General features: G+C 40.5%; 1 protein-coding gene across 2 annotated transcripts in view; it reads left to right on the top strand.

Moving 5' to 3' along the window:
- Nucleotides 1-13,840, top strand: part of ZBTB45 (zinc finger and BTB domain containing 45) — a 20,784-nt gene extending 6,944 nt beyond the window's left edge. Inside the window, exon 3 of one of the 2 annotated variants that reach the window (XM_072426319.1) lies at nt 6,776-13,840. In XM_072426319.1, the coding sequence (XP_072282420.1) occupies nt 6,776-7,029 (254 nt within the window). In that variant the 3' untranslated portion in view covers nt 7,030-13,840. The other variant, XM_072426320.1, reaches the window with a different exon arrangement.

Genomic DNA, 13,840 nt, shown 5'->3' with positions numbered 1-13,840 from the left:
TGAACTTTTCAGTTACCACCCAAAACATTGAAAATTGCTGGGTGGTGCGCCCAGCTAAAAGAGACTGGGGAGAACACTGGCCTAGAATCTTGGAGGTCAACTTCTGGGCTTTTTCAGGAATCTGTGCATTCTGTCCTTAATTCTACACGTTAGCCCGTTATCCAATCATAACAATCCCTCTTTTAAACGGTAATTGTTGGCGCCAACAGTCAGAGGTGACGGGCCCCTCATAGATCTGATAGTTGCTGCCCTGTCAACTGCTTCATGCTGATAAAGCACGTTGCCTTCCAGCTTTTTTACATTTCCCACTCAAAGCTTGTGGCTTTGCTGTGTCTGCTCCCCTGATAAAGTTGCTGCAACCCCATTATGGATCCTTCTCCATCTTCGGGGGCTAACAATTGCCTCCTTTTATACCTAAAGCCTTATATCAAGATTATTACAATATATTTTGAAAAATGCTGATCAAAGGGTTCTTCTTTGGTTACATTGATGTAAGCAGCCTCAGGAGGGGATAGTTTAATTTTTGGTCTTTTTAACCATTGGTTAACTTTGTCCATTTCCAAAGAACTCCTTACACCCCCTTCACTGCTGTTCTTTATCTCTTTTGTTTGCATTGTGTTTTACTTATATTTTATTAGGTAATACATTTTAATTTGTCAGGGGGTGGGGGGTGGAATGCTGTATACAGGAATATATATTTATATATAAAATTAGTCAGTTCTCCTCAAATTTTTTTTTTTAAGCTGGGTGGGAAAAAGTTAGGTGAGTGGCAGCCCCTGTTTTGTGACCCATCATTTCAGTAAACGCCCAAAAACAGCCAGGTGGTTACTGAAAAGTATCAGTCTTTGATGGATATATGAATTGAATATAAATTAGTAACCCCCCGCCCCCAACGCACTACCCTATAACCATCAGCCAGCGGTAATGTGCCCTGCCATTAGTAAAATAACATGGCTTTGCTTGTGTGTGTATAGTGCAAGGAGCTCTCCCACTGGCAGGAGATCCGAATATTGAACAATATGTTTTAATCAACATCCGTGCTCCCCTCAACCCTTTTCAGCCGGGCACACCACCTGGCATTTTTCAGTAACCACAAGGTTTTTGGGTGGTTACTGATGAGTTGGGTCACAATACAGGGGCTGCCACCCACCTACAATTTCCTTCCACCCAGCTTAAAAAAAATTCTTGGTTTACCACTAAACATAATATATGCATTACTTATAACAAAATAAATTGCATCAATAGTCACATCAGTGGGCCCATAGCTGGACCTATTGTTGAATATGATCGGGGGAAGTGTCTATGGACATGTTTGGATTGTACCTTCAATTGTAGTTCATCAAAATCCCATTGACATTTACTGAGCAGTTTTATTTGCATTTCTATGAATGCAGCATGCCCTGTTGAAGTGCTTTTGAACATTCAATGCAGATCAAACCCAGCCCTTTCCTGCCAAAATGCTCTATTTTGCCCCCTCTCCCCCCCCCCCCCCCCAAAAAAAAAAAAAAAGGAAAAAAGCCTGTGCACACACACACAATAAAAAGTAGGTGAGCAAAACCATTATATTCTTCCTTTAAAAATAGTTTTGTCTTAGGTATAGATTCCTGTGTACGCAGCTAACAGAAGAATCATTTTTAAGCAGCTTCCTTCCACACCCCTGGCTGTGCTGGGTATTCTCATACTTTTTACTCTTTTTATATCTTGTTTAGGAGATGCTTTAAATTCCAATTGGAAACTAAAATAGCAGAGAAATTTGGCTGCTTATAGGATGACAGTGAAAGGTATTATTACTGAGCTTAAATTGGTCCCTGAGCTTTACTCCAGGAACTCTCTGCTCGTGTCGGGGATGGCTTGGATCCTTCTCCATATAGACATAGACTGGAGCTTTGATTACTGTCCCAAATATATTGCTTTTGTAGAACTTGAGCTTCTAGGTCCTGCCTTATGTTTGAGAAAAGGTCAGATCGAAATACAGCCACCCTCTTATACAATTAAATAATATATTACCATTAGGTTAATGATGGATAACGAAGCTGTTGCAGTCAACAGTTTGACACAGTTGGCTAATTTTGTGTTAAGCTGGGGACACTTTGCAGAGGTGATAGATGAGGTTTACCAAGGAGAAACCAAAGCTGAAGATTGACCCAAAGCTCCAAATAGATAACTGCTAAACATCGAACTATCAATTGAATATCAATCATTCATGTTGTAATGAAGCGAATACAACCTATGGAGGCATTTTGTCAGAAACCACCATTCCAAACTTCCCAACCATAATTATATATTAGTTATCTATTTTCAGCAAATTCTATTCACTAACCCTCTTTACATATGGTATGGTTGGACTCCACTCGTATTTAAATCTTGTTGATTAGTCACCCCTAAAAATTCCATATGAAAACTTTTTGGTTATAGAGAAAAGATTTGCTGTCTAGTTTGATTACCCAACCCCATGACATGAATGAATGTATTACTGTATGTAAGTTTCATGATACATCTAAGCCACAGGAAACCCCTCTTTTCACTACAACCTGAAATTTTTATCGCTTTAGTTAAAGTAGAACTAAACCTAACTTCCAGATCCCTCCAGGGATGTCCAGCAATGTCCTGTAATCCTCCTTTGTCCCAGGTCAAAAAAAAGCTACAGACGCCACCATCTTTGTCCATCTTCTGGTAATGTCAACCTAACTTGCACTGCGCAGGGGGCATGTGTAGAAGGAGCAGCCAGAAGTCTCCTGGGATATGTGACGTGTATCCCAGGAGGTTCTGCGCTCCCTTTCTGTCTTTACCGCCACGGCAGTTAAAGCTGGGGAGGGGCTTGCTTAAAAAAAAAAAAAACCTTTTACAATCTACCCTTCTTCAAGCTTCTACCCACTTCAGTGATAAGTCTGTTTTTAACCTCTCTGGTGGTATGATTATTTTAGAATTTTTAAATGTTAAATCAGTACATTTGACATTTAAAAATACTTTTTATTTTAAATTTCCCACCCACCAGCGCACGCCACCAACACCTACTCGCAACGCATGCCTGTCCGGCATCTGCATCTCATGGCCTCGCATCCCCAACTTCACACACCGGGGATGCAAGGCCAAGGGAACGCTGATGCTGGCCGGGCATTGCCAAGGTACCCGTGGGCTTGTGGAGTCCAGGTAAGCCCTTAATTCCACCCCGAGTGTGGCTCGGGGTTACCGCTATTTGTAATAAAATGTAACCCTGAGCCACACTCGGGATTACTGCCAGGGGGATTGGAGCTCCTACATCTCAATTCCACTGACACTTAACAATATTGTGTCTGAAAACATATTTTTATACATTTATTATGGTTTCTTGCTAACATAAGTGAATAGTAATAGCTGATGTAACATGTCTGGATATGGAGGTGGGAGGGGGTAATGACACTTCTTTTATAGTTAAGAAGTCCTGATATGTTCTACAGAAGTCTGAGATTTCTAAATTTCTTGGTTTATCCATGCACCTTTTGATCTGAGATCTGAAGAAAAGAAACCTTTCTTTCCAGAACAAAATAACCATAGTTAATCTTACCATGGGGCATTACATTCCTGGTTAATTTGGACTGCAGCCCAGAGATAGCATCTAACAGCTGATATCTTATCTAACGTCAAATGAGATAGCCGATCACAAATATGTTGACCGTAACAACCCCCAAACATTCTGCAGCTGAGCTGGAATCCTGTGTCAAAAATACATTATGGGAGCGTCTCAGACAGCATTGCAGGGGGTATTTAATTGGTGTAGTAGGTCTGATTCCAGTCACTAAAATCCTGTATACCATCTAAGTTGTTGATAACTTGCAAACATTTTACAGTTTTCTTTAATCTGCAGTCTTCAAAAAAACATTACCTGACGATCCTGCCAAGTAAAGCTCCAGAGAGACGCCAGATTTTGGTTGCTGGATGCGATAGTTCCTGATTGTCCTGGGCTAAAAATTGATCATCCAGAGCATCCTTTTGTCGTCTTGTGCAGTGGCGAATCACTAAATGATGTTAATGACACATATATATATTTTTTCTAATGGTAAAAATGCAGGGGGGCAGTTCCTGGTTGACACACCATTCAGCACTTTTCAGTAACCACCCGGTTGTTTTTGGGTGATTACTGAATCTGTATTGTGAGTTGGCTCACAAAACAGAGGCTGCCACTCACCTACTAATTTCTGTGTTGAACACTGTACCCCCTTTTGTTACAATACAGTGCAGAACAATGGATGTACACCTGATGACGCCAACTAAAATGTCTGTGAAACGTGTTGTTTTAGCGTCAAGACATTATACAGTGTTTACAAGCGAATTTTTTATTATTTTGTTTTATTTGGTTCTACTTTTATAAATAAAGATTTTCTGCATTTTAATATATCCATGCCTCTAAAATCCATTGTTCTCTACTGTATTATATCATGTTTTTATGGGATGAGGGATGAGCCAACACATTTATAATCGGGAGGGGATGTACAGATTGTTTACTTCCATTCACCCTTCCACTTTTTATGAAGCAAGACAAGCCAATGAAACAGTCACATCCGGTGTCATTATTAGGCATGTGTATGGAGCGATAGGACTAGCTCGGACAGGTACAAGTTGCAGTTTGGTTCCCGTTTCCTAACACAAATTTAGCTCAAAAGGGAGACCCCCCCCCCACACACACACACACACACACACACCCGTCAATTGGGCATGAATGGGGCAGCAGTGAATCAAAACTACCCATTGTAAAATTCTCAAACAGTTCATTAACAACCAGTGCAGTGGTTGAGGTTGTTGACAAGGTGTCTCTCTCTGGCCACTGCTATTTAGACCACTTGTTTGCACCAACCCTAAGGCTACGTACACACGTCGGATGATTTGTTTTTCCTCAGTGCTGGTATCGGACGAGAATTTGACATGTGTACAGCAGCCATCCAACGTCTTTCTGGGATACGTCCAGGCTGATTCTCGAATGTAGAAAGACGTATGTACGCAATGCATGTAAAGGGGAGAGAGAAGGGGGGGTGCTGCTTGCTCGTTCTCCCTCCTCTTCTCTCCATACAGCAGAACAGCGCAGTATGTACAGAGCTCGTTCATTCATCTTCTGCCGTTGGAAACGATCATGACTGATCCTTTTCAACGTCAAAAATCTTAACATGTGTACATAGTCTTATCCTTTGTTCCTTCACTTCCTGTTATTGGGTGACCACAGTCTCCCATATTACCTTTCCCCCTAGGGGTCACTGCAAGAGTTACACACTAAGGTGGCATGGTCCGATCCAAGGATGTGCAACAATATTGTTATAAAAAGGTTGAAACAATTGTTTATGCAGAATAAAATAATACAACAATTGTTTCATACACACGGCTTTGTATGGAAGCTAAAAATAATTCAGAATGAAAATACCCACTCTGTTATAATAAAACAGGGAAAGAAATTCCTGTACTTTGTATTTGAATTGCAGTGAATTCTTTCCATTACATGGTAATTTAGCAGGACATGTTTCAATTCTTCCAAAGTATAAATATTTCCTTTTAGGTTTCCCTGCAAAAAAACTGGCTGCATAAATCCTGTTGTAGGAAAGATGGGCCTCCATCTTTAAATATTATGTCACTCTAAAGTTCCAATGTTTCAAATGCCCCATAATCTGTTTTATTTTCTAAATCTTATTTTTGGAGATTGGGAAGTCTAGAAAAAGATTTCTGCAGGAGGAAAAATGACATCTTTAGTATGGCTTTAATAGAAACCAATGTATTACAAGTAAATGGATAAAAGGAAATGGGTACAGGTGTTATGGGGATATATACATAAGCATGAGCTTTCTGTGGGGGATTGCTTGTAGCAAGAGGCTTGCAGCAGTTCAAAATGAGGTAGCACAATGTAGGTTTTTAGCAAAGTATAACACACAAAGGCAGGTTAACACAATGAACAAAACAACAACAAAAGTCCTAGTCCTTGGCTTGGTCACTTGTCCTCTAGTTTTTTCTCCATCTAAGGCTTTGTACACACATTATTGGCGTTGGAAAGCATTTCACAAATTTTTCCAATGACAAAAATATTGCATAATGCATGAACGAGCACTGTACATACAGCGCCATTCTGCTCTATAGAGGGGGAAGAATGATGGAGCAGCAACCCGCTGCGCTCTCTCCCCTTTCATTACAGACACGCCAGATTCTCGTCCGATATCAGCCCTGAGGCGATTATTGGAGCGAGTCATCTGATGTGTGTACATAACCTAATAGTGCAATGAACAAGAAGTTTCTTTACATAAAGAAAAGAATATAGCTTACTCTTAAGGTGTTTTTTCTCTTGAGTTCCTTCACCGTAAAGCTTTGGGAAGCCACTGAGCTCCCAGCAGTCTGCTGCTGTTGCAACTCTTAATAGAGCACCTGTGCTCCCTAAGATAGGGTTCAGACCCGGGCATCAACCAGGTGGCCAAGCATCCCTCCCAATTCTTCCTTGGCTGGCTACAGAACCCCTAAACTAGCAGATGCACACCGTTCCCTAGAGCCCTTAACAAACAAAGCACTTAGCCTGAAAGCTATATACACCCCATTCAAAACCTTTCCAGCCAAGTCAAAGGAGCCCCTGTCTCGCACAAACCAACTTTCCTTTTTCCAAAATTCGTGATCAAGCAGGGCTTTATTGCAGAAAGCAGCTATATTCCACTATGGAAGGGAAGTTGCTTAGTTGTCCCACAGGCAGTGATGTCACCTAATTTGTAAACATGATGCAATATTTGTATGCAAATATAAAAAATAACTGCATATTACTTTATTCCCCCTTCAGGAGAGAAACCACATCAGTGCAGCATCTGCTGGCGTTCCTTCTCCCTTCGGGATTATCTCCTGAAACACATGGTGACCCACACTGGTGTCCGGGCTTTCCAATGTTCCATCTGCTGCAAACGTTTCACCCAGAAGAGCTCGCTCAACGTCCACATGCGCACCCATCGCCCCGAGCGCTTCCAGTGCTGCTTCTGCAATAAGTACTTTTCCCATCGTACCCTCCTGGAGAGACACATCGCCACACATACCGCCTGATCTGTCAAACTTCTTGACAAATAACACTCGCCACCTTATACCAGCCGGCTCTAGGTCTGGCTTCTGATGACTGATATTTGAAAAGGGAGAAAAATTGGCACCATCTGCCATGTCCATGTGATCAGTGTCCCCAAAGACCCCTTAGTATTGAGGTTAATCAATACACTTACACAGCACTTATTGTATGATATACAAAGGTGGATTTATCATTGAAAGATGGAAATGAAAAGTTATTTTGACTTTATTCTCTCTGCACTTTGCGTCAAGGACAATGGTTTTCTACACTAAACAGCATGCGAGCACTATTAAATATGCATGCAGCGGGAAGGATTGTCCAGTGGATCCCAAGAAACCCTTAGGATGTCCAGATTGTGGAGAGTGGAGATAATGTTCCCTGGTGGAACACTGATATATTTTCTTTTTTTTTTTTTTTATTTCATATCATGTAGGGACCCAGCAGTATTGTGATTCATTCTGTGCTTTTAAGGTGGAACTTTGCTGATTTGCTTGGGAGAACATAGGCAAATCTGTTGTATTGTACATCCGGCTTTGTTTCCACTGCAGAAGGTAGAGGCCCTTTACTCTTCAACACTTTCTCCGTGAGAAAAATGGCAAAAGAAAGAAATGATGGATAAACAAGTGGAAAGGCTGGAGAACAACGGGACCCAGAGCCCATAATTCATTACCTGAGACCAGCAAAACAAGGTGTCGTACTTGTGAAGGAAAAAAAACAAACTGTGTTGCCCATTGCAACAGAACACATTCTTCTTTTTAATTCTCATTCAGCATCTGTTTAGTTGGACAACTCAAATATCACTTTTTTTTTTATACAGTCCCGTGCAGTAGAAGCTTCTTTCATCTTGTACTTACAAAGTATTGTTTTCAGTAACCTAACTTGTTGATTTTATTCATCAGTTGATGAACATTTTTTAGGAGGAACAGTGAATCCAAAGTACCAGTTGGCCTATTGACAAGAACTATTAGTATATATCACACATCCATTAGTCAGCTTTTCGATAAAAAAAATGCAACTAAACCCCAAGGGCAGCAGTGACCTGTATTTTCATAGTGGGGGTAAAATCATTTCCTGACCAACTACCAATTTCCTGGCTTAAAATTTTTTTTTCTTTTTAATGTAACAATGGATACCATTGGTCATCAGCAAAATATCTTTACCTGTGCTGATTTTGTTAATGGTTTTGCCATTACTTTTGTATGAGGTAAGGCATTATGACACACAAATGTGTGTCTTTGTATATTCATTTATATACACAATGTGGCCAGAGAAACAGAAAACATCCTTTAGGCTATGTACTGGGCTATGTTTTGTCCTGATAAGCCATGAAATAGTGGTGGTGGCTCTACAGTACCAAAGATTTAAATCTATTTATGGTGCTTTACTGGAAACATCAAGCCACTCTCGTTCATTGCACTCCTGGCCACAGTCACACAGACGCACTGTAGAGCTACTTTGGGAAATATTTTGAAGAATATGGAAACCCTTTACTAAAAGATCCCATAGTGCAAGTTCAGTTTGAGACCACCATTCTGCATATCACATATGACAATTGGATGTGTTGACCACAATAATAATAGTTTCTTGATGTAAGCTGGCAAGTATGGTGGGTTTACTGGCCGCTAATAAGAGAACACCACCAAGGCATTTATGTGGAGGGGCATTAGGGGAACCAAGGAAAATAAAGCTGCGCTCAATTCAAACATAACTATAATGCAGACTACACCATGTAGAAGCAGTGCTCACTGGTTTGGACCCACCTTGGCCTTTGGTGGGACAGAGAAGAAGCTGTAGCAGATTGAGAAAGTCAAAGCAGCAAAGCCTTAAGTGACTTCTACAGCTCTTCTTTTCTTTTCCATTATGCTGATTTATAGTGAATTGCAACATGATAAAACCAAAATAGAGTTGGGCACATATACAAGTTCTGTGATTTAAAAAAAATCAATGATTTTTAGTGCATTAAGTTGTATTTTTTAACTTACCTGTGACCCAAAGACCAAATCACAGGCTTGCTGTCTTTTATGTGTTGAGTAGAAGTCTGAGCAGTTTCTGCTATATTAGCAGATTTAAAGAGATGCCAGTCATGTCAAAGTTCTTTTTCCAATCATGTTCTTTGCAAGTTGCCTTATCCACCCCCCACCAGAACTCATTTTTTTTACTGACCCATGCTTCCACACCACCTCTTCATGACATTACAGCCCCTCCATGTGGCAATGTCTAGGCTTTGTGGGGAAGGTGGTGGGTTAGTGTAGTTCAGTATGTGCAAATGTTTAAAGAAGTATGCTAGCTGTAGACACCATTTTTTGCAGTTTTTGTAGGGTTCCATGATTATTTTTTCTATATAATGCCAGATAAGCCCTGACATTTTTGTTGAGGAAATCTGAAACCCATGCTGCTATAGCAAAATATGGAAGAGATGGTAACATTTAGTTGATGCCTTTTATTGAAATACCATTTTTGGATGACTTGTCCTTTGAATAAAGGCCTGCTTCAGATTAGACAATGGTAGTATACACAACACCAAAAATGTGAAAACCAAAAGGAATATCCATATTATACCAAGCTTGTGATTTTGCTTGAAAGTGCAATAGGTCCCTTTAACATTCTTGACTCCCTTCAGCCCCTCCACATTTTTGCAGACGTTCGGTAAATATCTTAGTATGTGGAAGGAAATAACATACAGCCGGTCCAGAATTCCCAAAAACACACAAGGTCACCGACCATGATACAGCAGTCCTCCTCACTGTTTGCGAGTCAGAAATCTTCTCTTGCAATGTGTAAATAGCCTATTTAACCAGCATATCTAATATGTTTGTATTTATGAATCTGTGTGTGGCTTCTCAACAGTGTGTTATAAACTCGTGTTTCCTGTTGTCACCGTGCGTCGCGCTTCTCAGGAAGCCGCATCTCAATGTATTTATAGACACAAAGTAAGATGTTGGTCCCATATACGCATGTTTTCAGTGTGCTGTTGCGTGAAAGGGTTGATTTTTACATGTGGAAGAAGGTTGAATATTGAATGGGTTATATTAGTGGCCCTCAAAAGAAGAAGGCTGGGATTTGTACACATTGTTCTAACAGGTAGCAGTAAATCAATGGTTTACCATGACTCCTTGAATTATATTCAGTGATCTTATCAGCCCCATAGCCACAATTAAAATCCTATTGCATTGTTTTGACTAAAATGAGTAAGGCTATGTACACACGTCAGATGATTCCCATCAAATAGTCGCCTCAGGGCTGATATCGGATTAGAATCTGGCATGTGTACAGCGCTTGTTGTCCATCATTTTGACGACCGCCTTGGCGGGTCCACAGACGTCGAGCAATCATAATGAAAGTGAAGGGGAGTGAGCACAGCGGGGCACTGCTCCGAAGTTCTCCCCCTCCCCTTTCCCCCTTACCCTTTCCATGGAGCAGAATGGTGCTGTATGTACAGTGTTCATGTATCATGCAGTCTTTTGCACAATTATTGCACCCCAAGGCTATGTAAACATGTCAGATGATTATCACACAAGACGAATGGTCATGCCCGTCTTGGGCGAGAATGTGTACAGCTACCACCCGACTTTGTTCATGGATCCGTCAGGACAAAACTGGGAAACTGCTATACAAGTCAATGAAGGGGAGCACAGCATGGTGCTGCTTGCTTGTCTTCTCCTTTCCCCTCTCCAAAGAACAGAACAGGCACTGTGTGTACAGCACTTGTTCCTTCATCTGTTCCTTCCTATCGCTGGAAAGATCATAAAAAATTTACACAGAACATTACACAATATATGCAGCCTCATTCTTTACTTGAGTGATCCAGCAAACCTGGAATGAATTTCTAGCAAAGGGTTTGAATCATGGACCAGACCTATTCGAAGTATGCTGGATCACCGAGTATTACTGATGAAAGTGTATTCTCTCCAGCCTTGGACAGCTTTTATAAATCAGGCCCAATATCTGTATGGCTGTTTTAAGACCAAATAACGTTGGGTCTTTCCACTAAAGATATGCAGAGTATAGTAACCCATAACAGCTAGTTACTATGCTAGGCATCCTATTGAATAAGCCTCTATATAGCATTTGCAGATGATATCAACCATCATGTTTATGCCCACAATCCAATGTAGAAGTGGCTTCATCATCCTCCCAGTGAAGTTTGTTTCAAAAGTGTGACCTCTTTTTCCCTTGGTTTGCCACAGGGATACAGAAAGGAACCTAGAAACTGCATGTGGCCAATTTTATATACTGGAGTATTATGACTATGCTATCAAATCAAAAGGAGCTATACCACCATTTTGTGCCTCCTTTACAAATTTCCAGCCAGCAAATTGGCTGTCTCTGTAAAACTGACAGGTACTCTTCAATGTTTGCACTCTTGTATCGTATATTACATTTATAATTGTTACCTTTCTGCCATTTTAATATGAAAAGGCCAAGTTTTTATTTTTTTAACTTTTGTAAAATGTTAAACCAAAGTTCCTTATGACCTATGGGTTATCTAGTTGGTGTTTCATCATCTTTCAGGCTGAGGGGGGGCAAATCACTGTAACCCATAGGAAACCGGTGTATTGTTCCTAAAGAAACAGGTTACTATGGGTTGCTGTAATTTTGCACATTGTCATTGCACTGATCGTGTATCGAAGTTTTGGACATTACAACTTTTAAAGTTGGATTCTGTTTTCAAGTTGCTGGCCACAGCACATATGGCATATTTCTTGATTGAGTGTGTTTGTAGTACAGTCCAAAAGAAGACAAATTTCTGTATACTGAAGGTCTTACTCTGGCCAGGAACTTTGTATTAACTTTCGATAAAGAAGAGTTGGGACTTCTGGCTTCCCATTGGGAAGATGTCCATTGGTTCCTGTCCTGCAGCAGAGGCCAGTAGAGTTGTTTTCTCATCTCCACTGCACTAAACAAATTTGTTTTAGGGTGGTTTCTTATTCCCAAGAAATACCAATCTCTTCTGGTCTGGATGACACCCAAGCCTCAGGCCAGGATTTAAAGAAATCTCACAGACTGGGACTAAGACAGCAATAAAAACTTGATGAGGGTGCCAACCTTTGTCTGCCCATTAAATGTGCTGTGGTCATGTGATGCTTCAGCCTAAATCTCGTCTCTTTTCAGTTTACAGAAGGCTGGGAGTCTTCCTTTAACTGTCCATATCAGGGCTTTTGTATCGTAAGATGTACAGGTCCTTTGGGCTGGCAGAATTCAAAAAGAAGATGCAGCAGCCTAGAACTATGATAGTCATTCTCAGATGGAAACCAGTAGACCTCCACAAGCTCAGTGTATTAGTGGGTGAAATGCCTTTTGAATGCCCAGATGTAGTCTAAGCCAAGGGTAGAAAGATTAGTCCGTCTCTCATCCATAGTGGCTCCAGTGTTCAAACTAGAAGGGGAAATTCACAGTATTGAGTTGCAGTAATTCATATTTTACCGCATGGTATATAGCAGTAATAAAATCTATGTTAAATGGCACCAAAGTGGCACTTGCATTATAGTTGTGTTTGTTGTGGCACACATTAACAAAACATATATAAGGAAGGAATAGGTTGGGGTATGTTTATACACGCTCCTGAAGGGAGGGTTATAAAAAACAATAATGAAGTGTAAGTACTGGAAATTGACCTTGGATCATTGGATCAGCCTCTTGCAGTGCAGTACAGACTGTGGGGTAGGGATGAGTAAAACAAGGATCAAGCCAAATTGTTGATAGAATAATAAACCGTGACAAAGATGAGCTGATTCATCTTCCGCTTCTCCTTTTACTGTCCATCAGGATGATGGGAGGAGTCCAGGATAACCTGGACAGACTGAGTAGATTTATTGGCTGAAAAAGGAGAACCTCTGAATTGAATATGAAAGTTGGTTTTGTTTTTACATCCTTAAATACGCTCTTTTTATTTGATTTGTTGACTGGAGTTCAGGGTTTAAGAGGAGAGAATAAATGGATTTGGACTGACTGCAATAGAGAAGGTTTGAGAAATGCTAAGGAGGACTGTAATTGTTTTCCCCTCCTTACCGACTTAGATGGGGGGGGGGGGGGGGTTGGCTGATTGAGGCTTTGTAGGGAAACCCTAACTTTTTATCTAATTTGCACTATTTTTTCACACAGACCCCAGAGACTTGCCAAACATTGTGTGATAATAGGGGTTACTTCCCAAGCCTGCACTTGTCCAAAGTTCCTACAGCCCGCCAAGTGCTCATATTCTTCAAAGCACTTTAAATGTATGGGTATGTTTTTTGTCCTTATTTTTTGTATACATCAGGGTTGGGTTTTACTTGGTAAAAGTAAGACACATGGTTTCTACTAGAACAAAAGATGCTGGTAAATCTAATCTGGCATCTATTGTTCATTCTGCTTTAGGAGTTCAGCGGTCACATCTAGTTTATCCTCTCACCAGAGATAAAAGGAAATAAAACAAAGTGTAGTGTGCAAGCACATCTGGCCCATGAGATTCTGCTTGTCATATTCCTTCTATATATTTCTTATATTTGTCATCCCGATTGCTGTAAGAATTTGTCTTCGGTATTAGGTTTAGTTAGCCATATAAGTCTTTGCAACACGATCACCACAATGACAACCCTTTTAGCTTTGGTAAAATATCTATAAACCTGAAATAACTTTGTCTTTTTACCACATTTGGATTAATTCTGACAACCCTTCATTGACTTTCTTCAGTTACCCTACAACACTTACTCACAAAACAATGTAGCATTTTCTCCGAGTAATGTTAGTGTGTGTTGTTGCATGTTAAAGAATTTGTATTAAAAAGTTGGGAGAATAAAAAAAAAAATGTCTGTCTGT

The sequence above is a fragment of the Pyxicephalus adspersus genome, chromosome 11 (assembly GCF_032062135.1).
Source record: "Pyxicephalus adspersus chromosome 11, UCB_Pads_2.0, whole genome shotgun sequence".
NCBI classification, from domain to species: domain Eukaryota; kingdom Metazoa; phylum Chordata; class Amphibia; order Anura; family Pyxicephalidae; genus Pyxicephalus; species Pyxicephalus adspersus.
Note: the sequence above shows the minus strand (reverse complement) of the source record. Positions and strands in the feature narration are given on the sequence as shown.